Source organism: Cariama cristata, unplaced genomic scaffold (assembly GCF_000690535.1).
Source record: "Cariama cristata isolate BGI_N322 unplaced genomic scaffold, ASM69053v1 scaffold2585, whole genome shotgun sequence".
NCBI lineage: Eukaryota > Metazoa > Chordata > Aves > Cariamiformes > Cariamidae > Cariama > Cariama cristata.
In genome coordinates, this window is record NW_009616785.1 from 116,432 (window position 1) to 129,450 (window position 13,019).

The following is a 13,019-nucleotide window of genomic DNA, read 5'->3' on the forward strand; positions in this document are numbered from 1 at the left end:
CTGTAAGCAATTAGTTATTACACTATTCATCTCTATGAACCTTGTTCTAATAGTGATTAGGGACACAGCAGCCTCCTCTCTTGTCTGTGATAAAGCTTGAAAATAGTGTAGCTAGTATCTTAATGAGACCCATTCCCATTTTCATCCAGTTTTCTGAGATCTACTTTCAAGATGCCTTTTTTCCCCCATTCTTTCCATCCTGTGGTAACACTATTTACATTTCCAGATCTAAGTACCCAGAGTTACATCACAGATTTTTTTCTTTGCATCAGGAACTAACAGCAAGCTTTAGAAATTACTATATATATATGGAGTCAATCTACCTTAAGAATGGCATGTTTATTAAGTTTACTCTCATTTTTTATGCTACATTACTTAACACTAGCTTGTACAAGAGGCCACATCATTCAGTATTTTTAAAGAAATTCATTTCAGTATTACATTAAGAGTCATTCAGTCACAAAGGCTAGTCCCTCCTTGGTTTCGGAAGGTTTCTTCTCCCTTCAACAGAAGAATGTACTCTACTTTAAACCTTAAGTGAATGAGTGATGTGAGAAACATACTACAAAATGAAGATTTTAACTTTTAGGTAGCTAATTCAAATTAGTGGATGGAATAAAATACATTAGTGAAACTTTTCAGTTAGATTGTGGTAAATAATGTGAAGCATCAGTTTTGTCCCGTTGAACAACGTAGACACAGAAGTGGCTGTTGGTAACACTCACCAAACACCACAAAAATGTCAAGCTTCCTCTAAAAACGAGCCCACTACAAAGTCTTAATGCTCAGACATTTAAGAACACAAGAAAATTTTCTGCCACTGGTCTTATCCATAAAAAAAGATGAATTTTCATGTCAAGTGTCTTTATCCAGAGTAAACTTACAGACAAACTTGAAATTAGCAAGAGGTATCTCAAAACACTACTGTGCACCTAATATTCCACCACAATCATATTGCATTTTCTCACCTTTTAAGCTGAAGACTTGGAAACAGCAGTATTAATTCTACTCTCCCCTCAAGTGAAAACAAATGGAAGGAGGTCCTTGCCAGTCCAAAGTTTTGTTCTTATTTAATCTTTTTCAACCTTACGTAACCACCTCTGAAGTAATGATATAATGAACATTCTCACATTTACTTATATAAACTCATGCAACTTTGACTGTCTCAAATTTTCACATAGTATTCAGACAATCTTAGAAATACATAGCTAAATGTTTTTTACTTGCTTTTAGCATGAACCATATACAAATTTAAAACACTTTCATTGTTATCTCAATGATAATTTTCCCCTTATTTAAATATTTATCATTGTTAGATCACTAATGCAACTCTATTCAGTATTTTTTTAAAAGTTGACAATATATAAAATAGTTTTATAAAGCTAGCAGGTGATAAGGTAACACTTACTAACAATGGAAAATTGTAGGAAGAAATTATTTGTAATTTATGTAATGAAATCAGCATACAGAGTTCCCTGTAATTTATTGTCTAGATGCTCACAGAAATTACTTGAAATAAAAAAAGCTATTTTGTCAACTATACTTGCCTTACAATAACCATTTAGTACCTTGCAAAGATGTGTACTTTGATGTCTAATTAAAAAGTGACTTATCCTCTTGACTGATAAAATGTTGTGCAGCTGGTAGTCATCACTTTCCACTCCCAAAACTAACTGCACTTCTACAGTTCTACAGTTCACAGTATGATAAAAAGTATAGTAATATCAATTCTGGGGATTAGAAGGTAAAAACCTGAGTACTATAATTTAAAATTGTATTAGAAATCCTGATTATTTCTTGTGCAGGTAGGATTTAAGTGAAAGAGTATACACTTCTCATAACTGGCTAAACAGTTACGTGACACTGGCTAAAATATATGTAGAAAAAATATCTACTTTAAAGCAAACTTGGTTTCTGTATTTCCAACAGTTGTGATACAAAATCAATATATATCAGTAATCGGGAAGATTTGAGCAAGTCTTTGTTTCATTGCCATCTACTGGCATTCTAGCAAAGTACAGATTAAAACCTGCTCTCCTGTTCTTAAGTCCTTTACCACTCTGGATTTTGGTTTACTAACAGTGACTCAGGAAAAAAAGCCCTTATTAGATGCTAACCTAAGAAAGTATTGGAAACTAAACGTTATATTGTAAGACTGCAAATTACTGTAGGAAAAGTGAAATATTAATTGCACTTAGAATTTCCAAATTAACCCAAGGCAGCTGTAGCAAGAGATTGGCTTCCTGTAGAAATCTTTGTCAGATCAAACACAATCTTCTGATTTCAGAGAAGTGACTGCTTTGTTTTGTTTTGGTTTTTATGTTTGTTTCAGTTCAGAAGTATCAGACAATGCTCACAGCTTTTAAGCTCGGCCTGAAATCTTTGCCAGTGTCATGATACAGTAATTTTGATGCTGTAGAGTTTCTCACAAATTATTCTGATGTGCACCTGAGATTTAAAAAATCTGTTATTGCACTAGGGAAGAGTACTGGGATTCAATGCTAGACTTGTAAAACACACATGACAGCAACAAGGAAGCAGAAGAGACTGATGACGAGTGGCCCTTCTTTGACCTCCCTTCAGATACAGAAAAGAGTTTAAGGGTATAATCAATAAGGGTATATATCAACTCCTATCAGGACTTATAAAAGCATCTTTGCCTGAAGAAAGCAGCATATAGTATGTTTTTACTTACCTAATGCTTAGATACTATGACCAAGGTAATCTACTTATAGCCAATTCTGCAACTCATTATGACATTGTTTTACACTCTAGCTTAACCTCTTTACACATACTGTAATTTACTGTACTTTCTCTAGCAATAATTGATATTCATACTTCAGACCTTTTAAAAGGCTTCCAAAGTAAGCAGATAATTAAACTGCATCTCCATTTTATACGTGAAACAACTTAAGTATACATTAAGTGGCTTCTCCAAGTCTACCGTGCCAGTCACAGAACAAAAATTGCTATTTCTGATTGCCAGCCTCAGGCTATAACATACATCTCTTTAAAACAAAACAGAACTAAGCCAAAAAGCACATTTTTTTAAAAACGAGATTTAAAAAGAAAAACAAACCCTAAACCAAACCAGAAAATCCTACTGCAGCCTTTTACCTGGATGCAAAAGAGCCATTTTCCACTCTAATTTCACCTTCCTTTTAACTTCCACAGCTCCAGACTTTGTATTTCAAGCATCTGAACAGTATTTTGTTGGTTATGAACTTGTGATGTCCCTTTCTTTCTTAAATCCTTACCTCTGCCCCAGAAATGGAACACCCACTCATGTATTTCTATAGGCTTCATTCTTGCCAGGAGCTGTCCGCCACACTCAGCAGGATTTAGTACTAGCTGTACAAAAGCCTCTTTATCAAATATCCACATTTCCAGCAAGTTTTCAAAATTGCTGGTAGCAATTAGGTCTCTGTGTCTCTAAATAAACATGTAAGTTGTTTCAGCCTTGTCAACATGAAAGGTTAAAACATCATCCATCAGTCCTCCCTCAGTTAACACATTTTAATATAGTTTTTTGATCTTCCTTTAACAGCACTTTCTAAAGTATTTTCCTGCAGGACAGTGACATTTAGTAGGGAAGAAGACACAGGTCCCTGCCATTCCCCTATTTTCAAGGCTTGGAGTGACATGAGAAACGGCAGCGAAATTGTTTTCTTCACAAGGGGCACAGAAAGACAGGTTGACAGCACATCCCCAACTCTTTCTCCTCCCTTCTCATCATCTCTAATGAGGACGGTCTTGATTCCTCTACTGAGAGAAAATACCGCACAGATTCCTCCAGTATCTCCACTTAGATATTTTTCTCTAAAAAGATGTTGGGGAAAGCAACCATTCAGAAGGGGCTTTCTTCCAGAGACAAAGTAGGAGCAACCCATGTTACCATGAAACTGACCCAACTGTACAGAAATCCTCTGAATCAAAAAAAACAGAGAAATTTGACAACACTAATTACTGAACTCCTTCAACTCACTCTACGTTAGTTTACATAGGTTTTCACTATAACCCAAGGAAGAATCCCCTTGATTATTCAGGTATATATTCTTGCCGAAGGAACAAATTAACATATTCCCTCAAGTAGTCTGTTACAGTAATATCTGAAGACTATAATTGGATTACAAGAACATGACAGGCAATCATGAGAGGCTGAATGTTCTAACAGCAGCACAAAGAATTATTCACTCAATGTTCTTGGGCTAAAGAAGGGGAAGAAAAGTTAGAAATAAGGAAGAAAATTAGTAAAATGTAGACTTTTAACAGTACTCACTATGACAATAAACCATGGACAAACACAACTGGTCCTTGGCTTACAAAGCATGTAACTTTCAAAGAAACAACAGCAAATCTTCACCTTGAACTATGCAAAGCAAAATAAAGAAATGCAATAATGAAAAATTAAAAATCAGCTGGCTATTCCTACTAAGAATAAAATTTAAAGGAAACCAAAAAGTAGGATCTTTCCTTGTCTCAAAATAGCATGTAAGTACTTTCTAGTACCAAAGAAACACCTATCTTGATTAGAACTTACTGCTGAGACTAAAACAAGCATTAATACATACAGCTCGTACAATTCCTTTCTAAAATATACTGCCAGTTCTGTAGTTCATGATGGAGATGCCGTCAAAATTTCATGTAAGACCAGAACAAATACTTAAGACTGGTAATGGAATTATTTCAAGTTAGGTTAGTCAAAACTGAAGAGTAAAGATACCCGCATTCTCACAGCATATGCCAGTCACTATGGTCTTGTTTTCTTGGTGGCATCATTATCTTTACTAGTATTTCAGTGAAATACTTGTACATCCCTACTGAGCAGGCAATTACAGTAATATAATTTATTCCTTGTCCCATCAGACATACTTTACATTGGTATAACTGGTATAACCACACTTCACCACTTCTGCTTTTGTTAAGTGTCCCTTCTGGGCATAGCCAAAACCACAGCCACAGTCTCACTCTCCACCCAGCTGTGCTGGGTGCTGGGTGAATACCTATCTTCTCTCGGCTTTGTCTCTCTTTTTTTTAAATCAGGACCATGAATTTCCTATGGCATTTGATTTTTTTTTTAAACTGGTATTTCCTATTTTTATTATTTACTAATACTTAATTCTCCTGTTATAGATGAATTTACCGATGGGGATTCTTAGAAATGGTAAGCACTTCCAAATGAACAGGCAGGAAAATAAGTTTCTCCCTTTTTCTGTATTAAAACAGTAAGTTTTTTACTTTTTTAATTTGTGCATTTTTCCCCCACGATTTTTTTGATCCATGTTGATCAAAGAAGCTGGAAAGACAAGTTGAGCTCCTGTCTGATCTCTAAAAACTGGCAGTTTGGAAAGGGGGAGAGACCATAACTACTGTCTCCACAACAGAAAGGCAAGTAGAATTCAACTGTTACTCTTCACGTTGTCCGGTCAATCCACCAGCACAGCCCCCCCCCCAAAGCCAGCCAGCAGGCAAGCAGCTCTGCGCTGGAGAGCTCAAACTCCCTCTTCCAGGAAAGGATGCTGAAACAGAGGACTCTTGGAGGTGACAGCGTAGGCAGAAAAAGAAAAGCAGGTATCATGCAAATCAGGAGAGAAGAGAATTCAAGGAGCAAAGGACACAAATCCAGAAGAAATCAAGCTTTGCTTTGCTTTCCACAGGATGCATTATTTAAAGGAGGATTACACTGGGTTTGATAGTGCTGTTCACTAGGATTGTGCTGTGGTTGACAGCAAGATAACTATGTTCAGAGAAAGAGAAATGAATTTGACAAATGTACTTGACATTTAATAGCTCCTAGAATAAGCCTATTGCTAGAGAGAGAAAAGAAGATGCAGCACATGCCCAAGGCATTATCTCTTGCAAATTAAGAACTCTATTACTGTTTATTGAATAACGTATGTAATTATAAAACACGGTTCTATGACTACAAAAATACTCTTAACTAAACCTTAATCTTTAGTCCCACAATAATTTTGTGTCACTTACAACTTCTCCATTGATAAGTATTTATAGATAGAAATGATCTTATAAAACATGATAAAATAACAATGCTGGCAGTAAAACAATCTCAAAATACTTAATATTTTAAGCTGGTGTAAAATATAATGAGTATTTGATTAATAAATATGTTTGTGTGCCCATTGCTCTATCAGAACATGTTCTAATAATCCAATTATCTGCAATATCAAACTGTAGTTGATCAGAAACTTGTATTAGAAGTTTCTAATTGATTTCCATTATATGTTTTGCAGATGAACTAGTTGCAGCACTCGATTTCTACATGAAATGAGATTTTTACTTAAAGTCGATTTAATTTTTTGTTACTTACTAAGAACACAGACCAACCTACCAAACAGTAGAAACTACTCTCTGAAAAAAGTACCAATTTTCCATAGGTTTAAGTTGTGCATTAAAAGGTAGTTTTATCACTGTATGCCACACCACTCTTGTGTGGAACAAATGATGAATTAAAACACTGTAATCTAACATATATGGCACATATGCATTTTTAAAAAAATTTGTAACTTCTATTATTCTTCAACACTAAAAATGTACACTTCATCAATTCTTCTATATTGATGATATAGTCTATAGTACTCAGAGGTTACATATTTATGAAATAGTTGCCATCTCGTAACAATCTTAACTCCAGTATGGACTAAAACTGCTACTACAAAAAGTAATTTGACTTACTTGACTTCTACCAATTCCCCTTACTCCTTAAGATGAAACAATGTAAGAAGTAAAGTATCCTCAGACTAAACCTGTATGTCTCATAGGAAAATGAGACAAAGGCGTCCTTAAAAATAATACAGGAGGATAATTTATTCTATAGCACTAGCTACTCATAGCTACATGATATCACTACAAAGGAATGTTAGATTATCTGACTTATCTGTACAGTAAAATAAATCCATACTGTGTGATATATTTGACCTTTATTCTGAGATATGTATCTGAATACATGGGGATAAATTACAAAACTGATGTAGTATTTTTATTCTTACCTACTATATATGAAGACAGAGATTTTTATCTTAAAATATATTGATGAAAAGTAGTTTAATTTTAATACTAATTTGTCATCCAGTTAAGGAAAAAACATGGTGCGGGTAAAATCAGAATTTCACCTTACAGGTTTATGTTACAGTTACACTTTAAGAAGACTCAGTTTAAGGTAGTTCTCAAAGAACTGGTATGGCAAGGTGCACCAGACACTAGTCTAACAATCCTACATGGTCCTGTCTTTCCAAGGCCTCTGCAACAATACAACCCATAGTAGGTAAGAATTCAAAAGACTGGGTTTTAAGAGATGTACTAAAGTATTTCATTTTAATCTGCCTTCAGTTTAAATGTCAGTACAGCTACTATGATTTCAAATACTATAAAGTAATAAATGAAACCAAAGATATATGAAAACATCTATTAACTGAACAAACGCAAGATCCTAACTCTTGCAACCGAATGCCTGTAGGCAAGTGTTCATGCATACTGCTTGTATTTCAGTGAGCTTACCCACAGGCCTAAGTGGTTCCTATAAAGCTAACCACACTTCCCAGGATCCTAGAAAATACACTGTATAATGCATTATATGTACATGAAAACCTAATTCCTCAATTACATTTTCATCTAGAACTCAGAGCTAAACATTAAACAAAAATTTCCCCTCATGCAACTTAATACCTGCCAAACATTGCAAATCTCCAAAGACAGTAAGTAGAGAGAAAGAAGAAAAAAAATAAATAGAGGGCACTAAATGAAAAACTGGGCAAAGTGGAAAATGTACTGAGAATAAAACATTGCATACAAAAGAAAATTGAAGTAAGCTACTGCACCATAAGAAACAATTAAACTATAAAATGATACAGCAAAAAGATATGAGAAACTCCTGAGGAAAGACAAACAAAACACTAAGCAGAGCATATAAAATTAAGCAGTGTAAAAAGATTTAAATCACAAGTTCAGTTTTGATGAAAATATCTCAAGAGAAAATGCAAAGGTTTCTGAGCTAGAACATACAAGCAAATTTCTCAAATACACACCAAACCATATTTTTCTGAGGAATAATAATCCACAAAAACTCAAATTATGTGTGTAATAACAGAAAAATTAACATTAACAAGACTTACAATTATACAAGCCCCTAGATCAGTCTGTTATTACCCACATGAATGTCTATGTTGTGATAAAAATTTCTGTTTAGAGATCTTGGGTCTGTCTTTGTAGGAGAAATCTATTTTATTAAAGAAGTTGTGGAACACCCATCATTTCAGCCTTTTCTCTCAATAATACTACTCCATAATTTGCTTTCTGTCATGATTACTTGTCCTATTATATCAACCAGTTTTCTGAGAAATATTAATACATGAATGTTGTTTAAACATGATAACATTCAAAAAGCAACAAAAGTCATACAAATATACCACGATATACCTTTCATTGTTTTTCTTATAGCTGTTGAAGGTTTCAGTATATTCATATTTTATCAATGTTTACAATAATTTCTTGGGAAAGTGAAAATCAGCTGTACGAATATGCATGTCATCAAGCTATGTAATATGACAAGAAATAATGTAAGTCTACAGACATATCAAATTGCTTCTACAACACAGAGGAATATAATTTTTTTTCCGCTGTGGAACATCCAAAGAACAGTATTAATGACTTTTTGGAGAAATCTGTCTCCTCAACCTAGCCAAGATGCTAATGTCTCTCTGAATTAGCTTTTAAAAGAGAACAGAAATATAAACCAGAGAAAAAAAATATCCATAAAGACAAGTTTAATCACAAACTGATGAAGGACAGAAAAACAAAGCTCTGTAGCATTTGAAGACCTGATAAGCAAAAGACCAGCATACTTTGCTTAGCCAGAAATATCACAGGCAAAGTGAATAGCCTTTACCTGACAGCACGGGAACCCTGGAATTCCTTACATCTGTACTAATCAGGAAAAACACTTCTGTTAAAATCTAAGTTCAACATTTTAGAAAATAAGCACCAAATGAGATTAAACAAGGGTGTAATTATGATGCTATTCAAGAACTATAACATATGAATTAGGAGTATCGGTATTTTTAAAATTTGAAAAAGGATGTAGTGCACTGTATTTGATTAACTCTTGAACTACGAAGTTCTGCATAAAGGACAATTGCACTCAAACATCAAAACATAGACTTAAGGAACCATCAGAATACTAGATTTATTTTCTTGCAAATATAAACAACAACAACTAGAAAAGACTGCCTATAATCTTCCAATTACATCAACATTTTTAAAGGGAAAAAAATACAGCTAACACTACCTTCAGTAGCACACTTCCCTTCTGAAAAGTAGAAATTATTCTTTCTTGGTCTAGAAGAGAATTCTAGCTTTGACATTTTGCCACCAAAAATCAGTAAAATAGAAGATAGGATAAAAATAATAGCAATTTCCTTTGGAATTTTGCATTCAGGTAGCAAGTTAGTAGCAAGCTACCAAGTCCTACTTACAATTTCAAAAGCTCCCCCACAAGCTCTCACAAACAGGCTGCCAATCTGAACAATAACTAGTCATATCTTCAGAGCAATAGCATATACTCAAAAGCTAACACTAAGGCATGTTCCTGAAATTTTTCAAGAACAATTTTGATCCGTGTTTAATTGTAAGAATAGAAAAAATTACTGTTATTTTTACAGCATTTACATTCAATTGCAGATTTTGATTTTTAAAAACTGCATTTCAGACATTTTAAAGAAGTAAAAACTGAGGCTACATCTAAAAATCTGATATGATCTTTATCATTCTTTTCCTAATAACTAAAAAGACACCTTACTAATGTATCTTTGTACTAAACATAACTAGTAAAGTCATCCTACATACAGGTACAAAATCATCCAAAAACATCAAAAGACAACAGTCTATTTTTCCCATTTATAATTTAGGAAACGGCAATCTTCTATCTACCAGGAAAAGTGTCCACACACTTTGGGCTGATGGCTGAAGCTGCAGATATTTGATTGTTATTTTGAAATCACAGTTTGTCTGAACCATGCTGTAATTCATAATTTTCTCCAATTAAAATAATTTACTCATATCCAATATTGAACAAAATTTCATTATAAAAATAATGCAACTCTAATACCAAAAACCCCAGTCAAACTTCTGCTGGATTAAACAGTCATCTGTGCCTTGTGCCCCATATTCACAATAATTGTCCTGTGATCATTTACAAAAACAACTAGCAGTGGTTTAACACTTCGTATGAAGAAAACTGAAGATCATCTGCATTTGGCCTTTCAGTACTCACAACAAAATGTAGAACATCTACTAAACAGCAAAACATAGACGTCAAAACAGCATTACAAAGACTGTGCAATAAAAACTGTGGCCCAATCTATCACCTGAATACAAATTTTCTCTATGTAAACTTTCTTCACTGAGAAAACTGCCCTTTTGTTTCAAGAATCTTTCACAGGTATCACAAACGTATGATTACCACAGTTCTACTTACAGATATTCAGAAGATAAATATAATAGCAAGTTAGTGCTCTTTTCTAATAATAATCAGAACATGCATATATTTAATGTAATGAATATAAACACCAATGTAAACATAATTTACTCTGGAGAAAGTTCTCAAATTGCTGCATTTGATCGATTTATCTTCCTTAACACAATAATGGTAAGTCTTTCCCATGACATTCTGAAAATAGGTATCTAACCTTAAATTCTATGTATAACAAAATGATAATTTCATAAGCTGTGTGTGCTGTGCCTACTAGATATGCTGATAAATAACGGAACTCTAGTTAAGTGTTATCATTCCTTTGGTTTTGTTTCCAGCTAGTATTTTAGAGGAAAAAAGATAACAACGTGGGTTTTTTACACAAAAAACAAAAACCACAAGTTCTGGCTAAAGAATTCATATTGCTAGAAATGTATAAACCACATTGCTGTACCATACTGCATATTAAATAGAGTTTAATTTTGTTTGAGGTAGAAACAAGGAAGAAAAAATGAAGACTGAAGAGTATGAAAATTATAAAGCGCTTAAATGTTTGTGAAAGTACTTTAAATACATATTAATTTATATATTTTTGTAAGAAACAAAAGCAGAATTCATGGTTACCATAGTTACACATACTCTTTGTTGTGTTTCAATGCCACATGATCTGATTCAAAGTAATATACATCAGGCTCTTCCTCATCATCCTCTGCAGTGTGGATGTTGGCACTCTCTTTGGCAGATGGTACATATCCAGCAACAAGCCTAGCCTCAGAAAGTTGCTTTCTTAGTCCATCACTCCCATGATCTCCCGTATTACAATTTCTCTCTTTTTCATTCTGTTTAATTTCTTCTGACGTTTTGGGAGATCCATTGATATTATTAATACCTACAGGTACATTCTTTTCAGTGGGACTAAGATTATTTTCCTCGAGCTGTCCGTTTTCTCTACAAGGAGAGTTATTTTTAGTAGGGCTACTTCTGGCAGGGGCAGCCCTTCGTGGTGAAGTTCTCAATGTATATCTGTGTTCTTGAAGTTCTGACATAGATGTCATTTGAGCTGAAACACAGTCCAGCACTGAAGAATGTGGTTCAGGTTCACCTGAGATTGATGCACTGTCATGATGAGTATTCGGGTTGCTATTGGTGTTTTCAGCACACTGTTCCTTAGAGGCACTACTATCACCTACAACATCTACCTCCTCCTCTGAATCCCTTAACAAAGATGACTGGATTTCAGAAAAGGACCCTGTAGCTGGCTCATATGCCTGATTAGTGTGCTCCTCAGGCAAGCAGTCATTTATTATTTTGTGGTCCTCTAACTTTACCTGTTCTTGAGAGTTTGCGCAAGGCACATAATGGTCTACAACACTGCCCTCCTTGCTGCTATTAAGCAACAATGAAGAATGGGCAAATGAGTTTCCGTTTTCTGCTACTGTTTTGTCCTTGGGCATACAGGAACCAGCACTGTTTTGCTTAGTGTTCCCATCAAGCTGACAGTCATCACAGTTAAGAGAATTTGAGTCTCTCTCACCAACTCCATTGACAGTCTGATAGCCTGCGATCTCGTCAACTATTGCAGAATTATTAAATCCTTCTGCACAGACGTTCACCTTTTTAACTTCCCTTTTGTCACAATCATCCAATATAAGACATCGACAAGCTCGCTTAGTCCCCGTGGAGACTGCATCATTGTCCGACACTAAGCTTTTATGCTCCAATGATTCCTTCTCTCTTTTAGTAGGCAAGTCTTCTTCTGAACTGTTGGGTGCCTCTGAACGTAGACAGCGCTTAATTCTTTTCAAAACAGGTGAAACAGGTTCTGCTTGTTTTTTTTCACAATTTTCCACAGTTTGTTTATCAACATTATCTTTTTCTGAAGTAGACAGCCCTCTCTTCCTAGGGCTCACCCATGATTCCCGAGCACTCTGTTGTTTCAAATCAGTAGTTCTTCCACCGTTACTTCCCTTCTGAGCTTGCACAGACTCTGGCCTCTTCTTTGGTGACCTTGATCGTATTTGAGGATGGGGTGAAACTTCCTCTGGATGAGCAATACTACGGTTTCTTAATGTTCTACCACAAAAGTTTTCATCCAAACCATTTAAACCCACTGTAGATCTTGTAACACGAGTAGATCGAGAAGCAGCCATACTATGGCAAGTCCCTAAAGTATGTTCATCATGATCCACTCATTGGGAAACCTTCAAAAAAATGCAAACAAAACAGTCAAAAATATTTTAAAAACACCTACAGACATAGCAAATCTGAAGAATATATTGTCACAAATGTACCTAATGTAAAACTGAATATGCCTATGCAATGCATTAATACCACTTCTTTCTGGGGTATTTCTTTAGGGCATTAAAAACATTTTTAATCTAAGCTACCAAGCAGCTGACTTGGTATTTGCAGTTGTTCTGGCAATTCAACACAAGTTGTACTTGTGTGTGAACATTGTTCATACTTATGCCTTTATGTAAGGCTGGAATGTTTCAGTTAGGCTCCAGTTACTAAAATACACTATTTTTATGTATTG

General features: G+C 34.7%; 1 protein-coding gene across 1 annotated transcript in view; it reads right to left on the bottom strand.

Annotated features, from left to right (window-relative positions):
- ZZZ3 (zinc finger, ZZ-type containing 3) overlaps positions 1-12,633 on the bottom strand; it is a 33,583-nt gene extending 20,950 nt beyond the window's left edge. The window contains exon 1 of the mRNA XM_009700286.1: positions 11,123-12,633. Coding sequence (XP_009698588.1) covers positions 11,123-12,633 — 1,511 coding nt within the window. The remainder of the gene's footprint in view (positions 1-11,122) is intronic.
- Between the last annotated feature and the right edge of the window lie 386 nt (positions 12,634-13,019).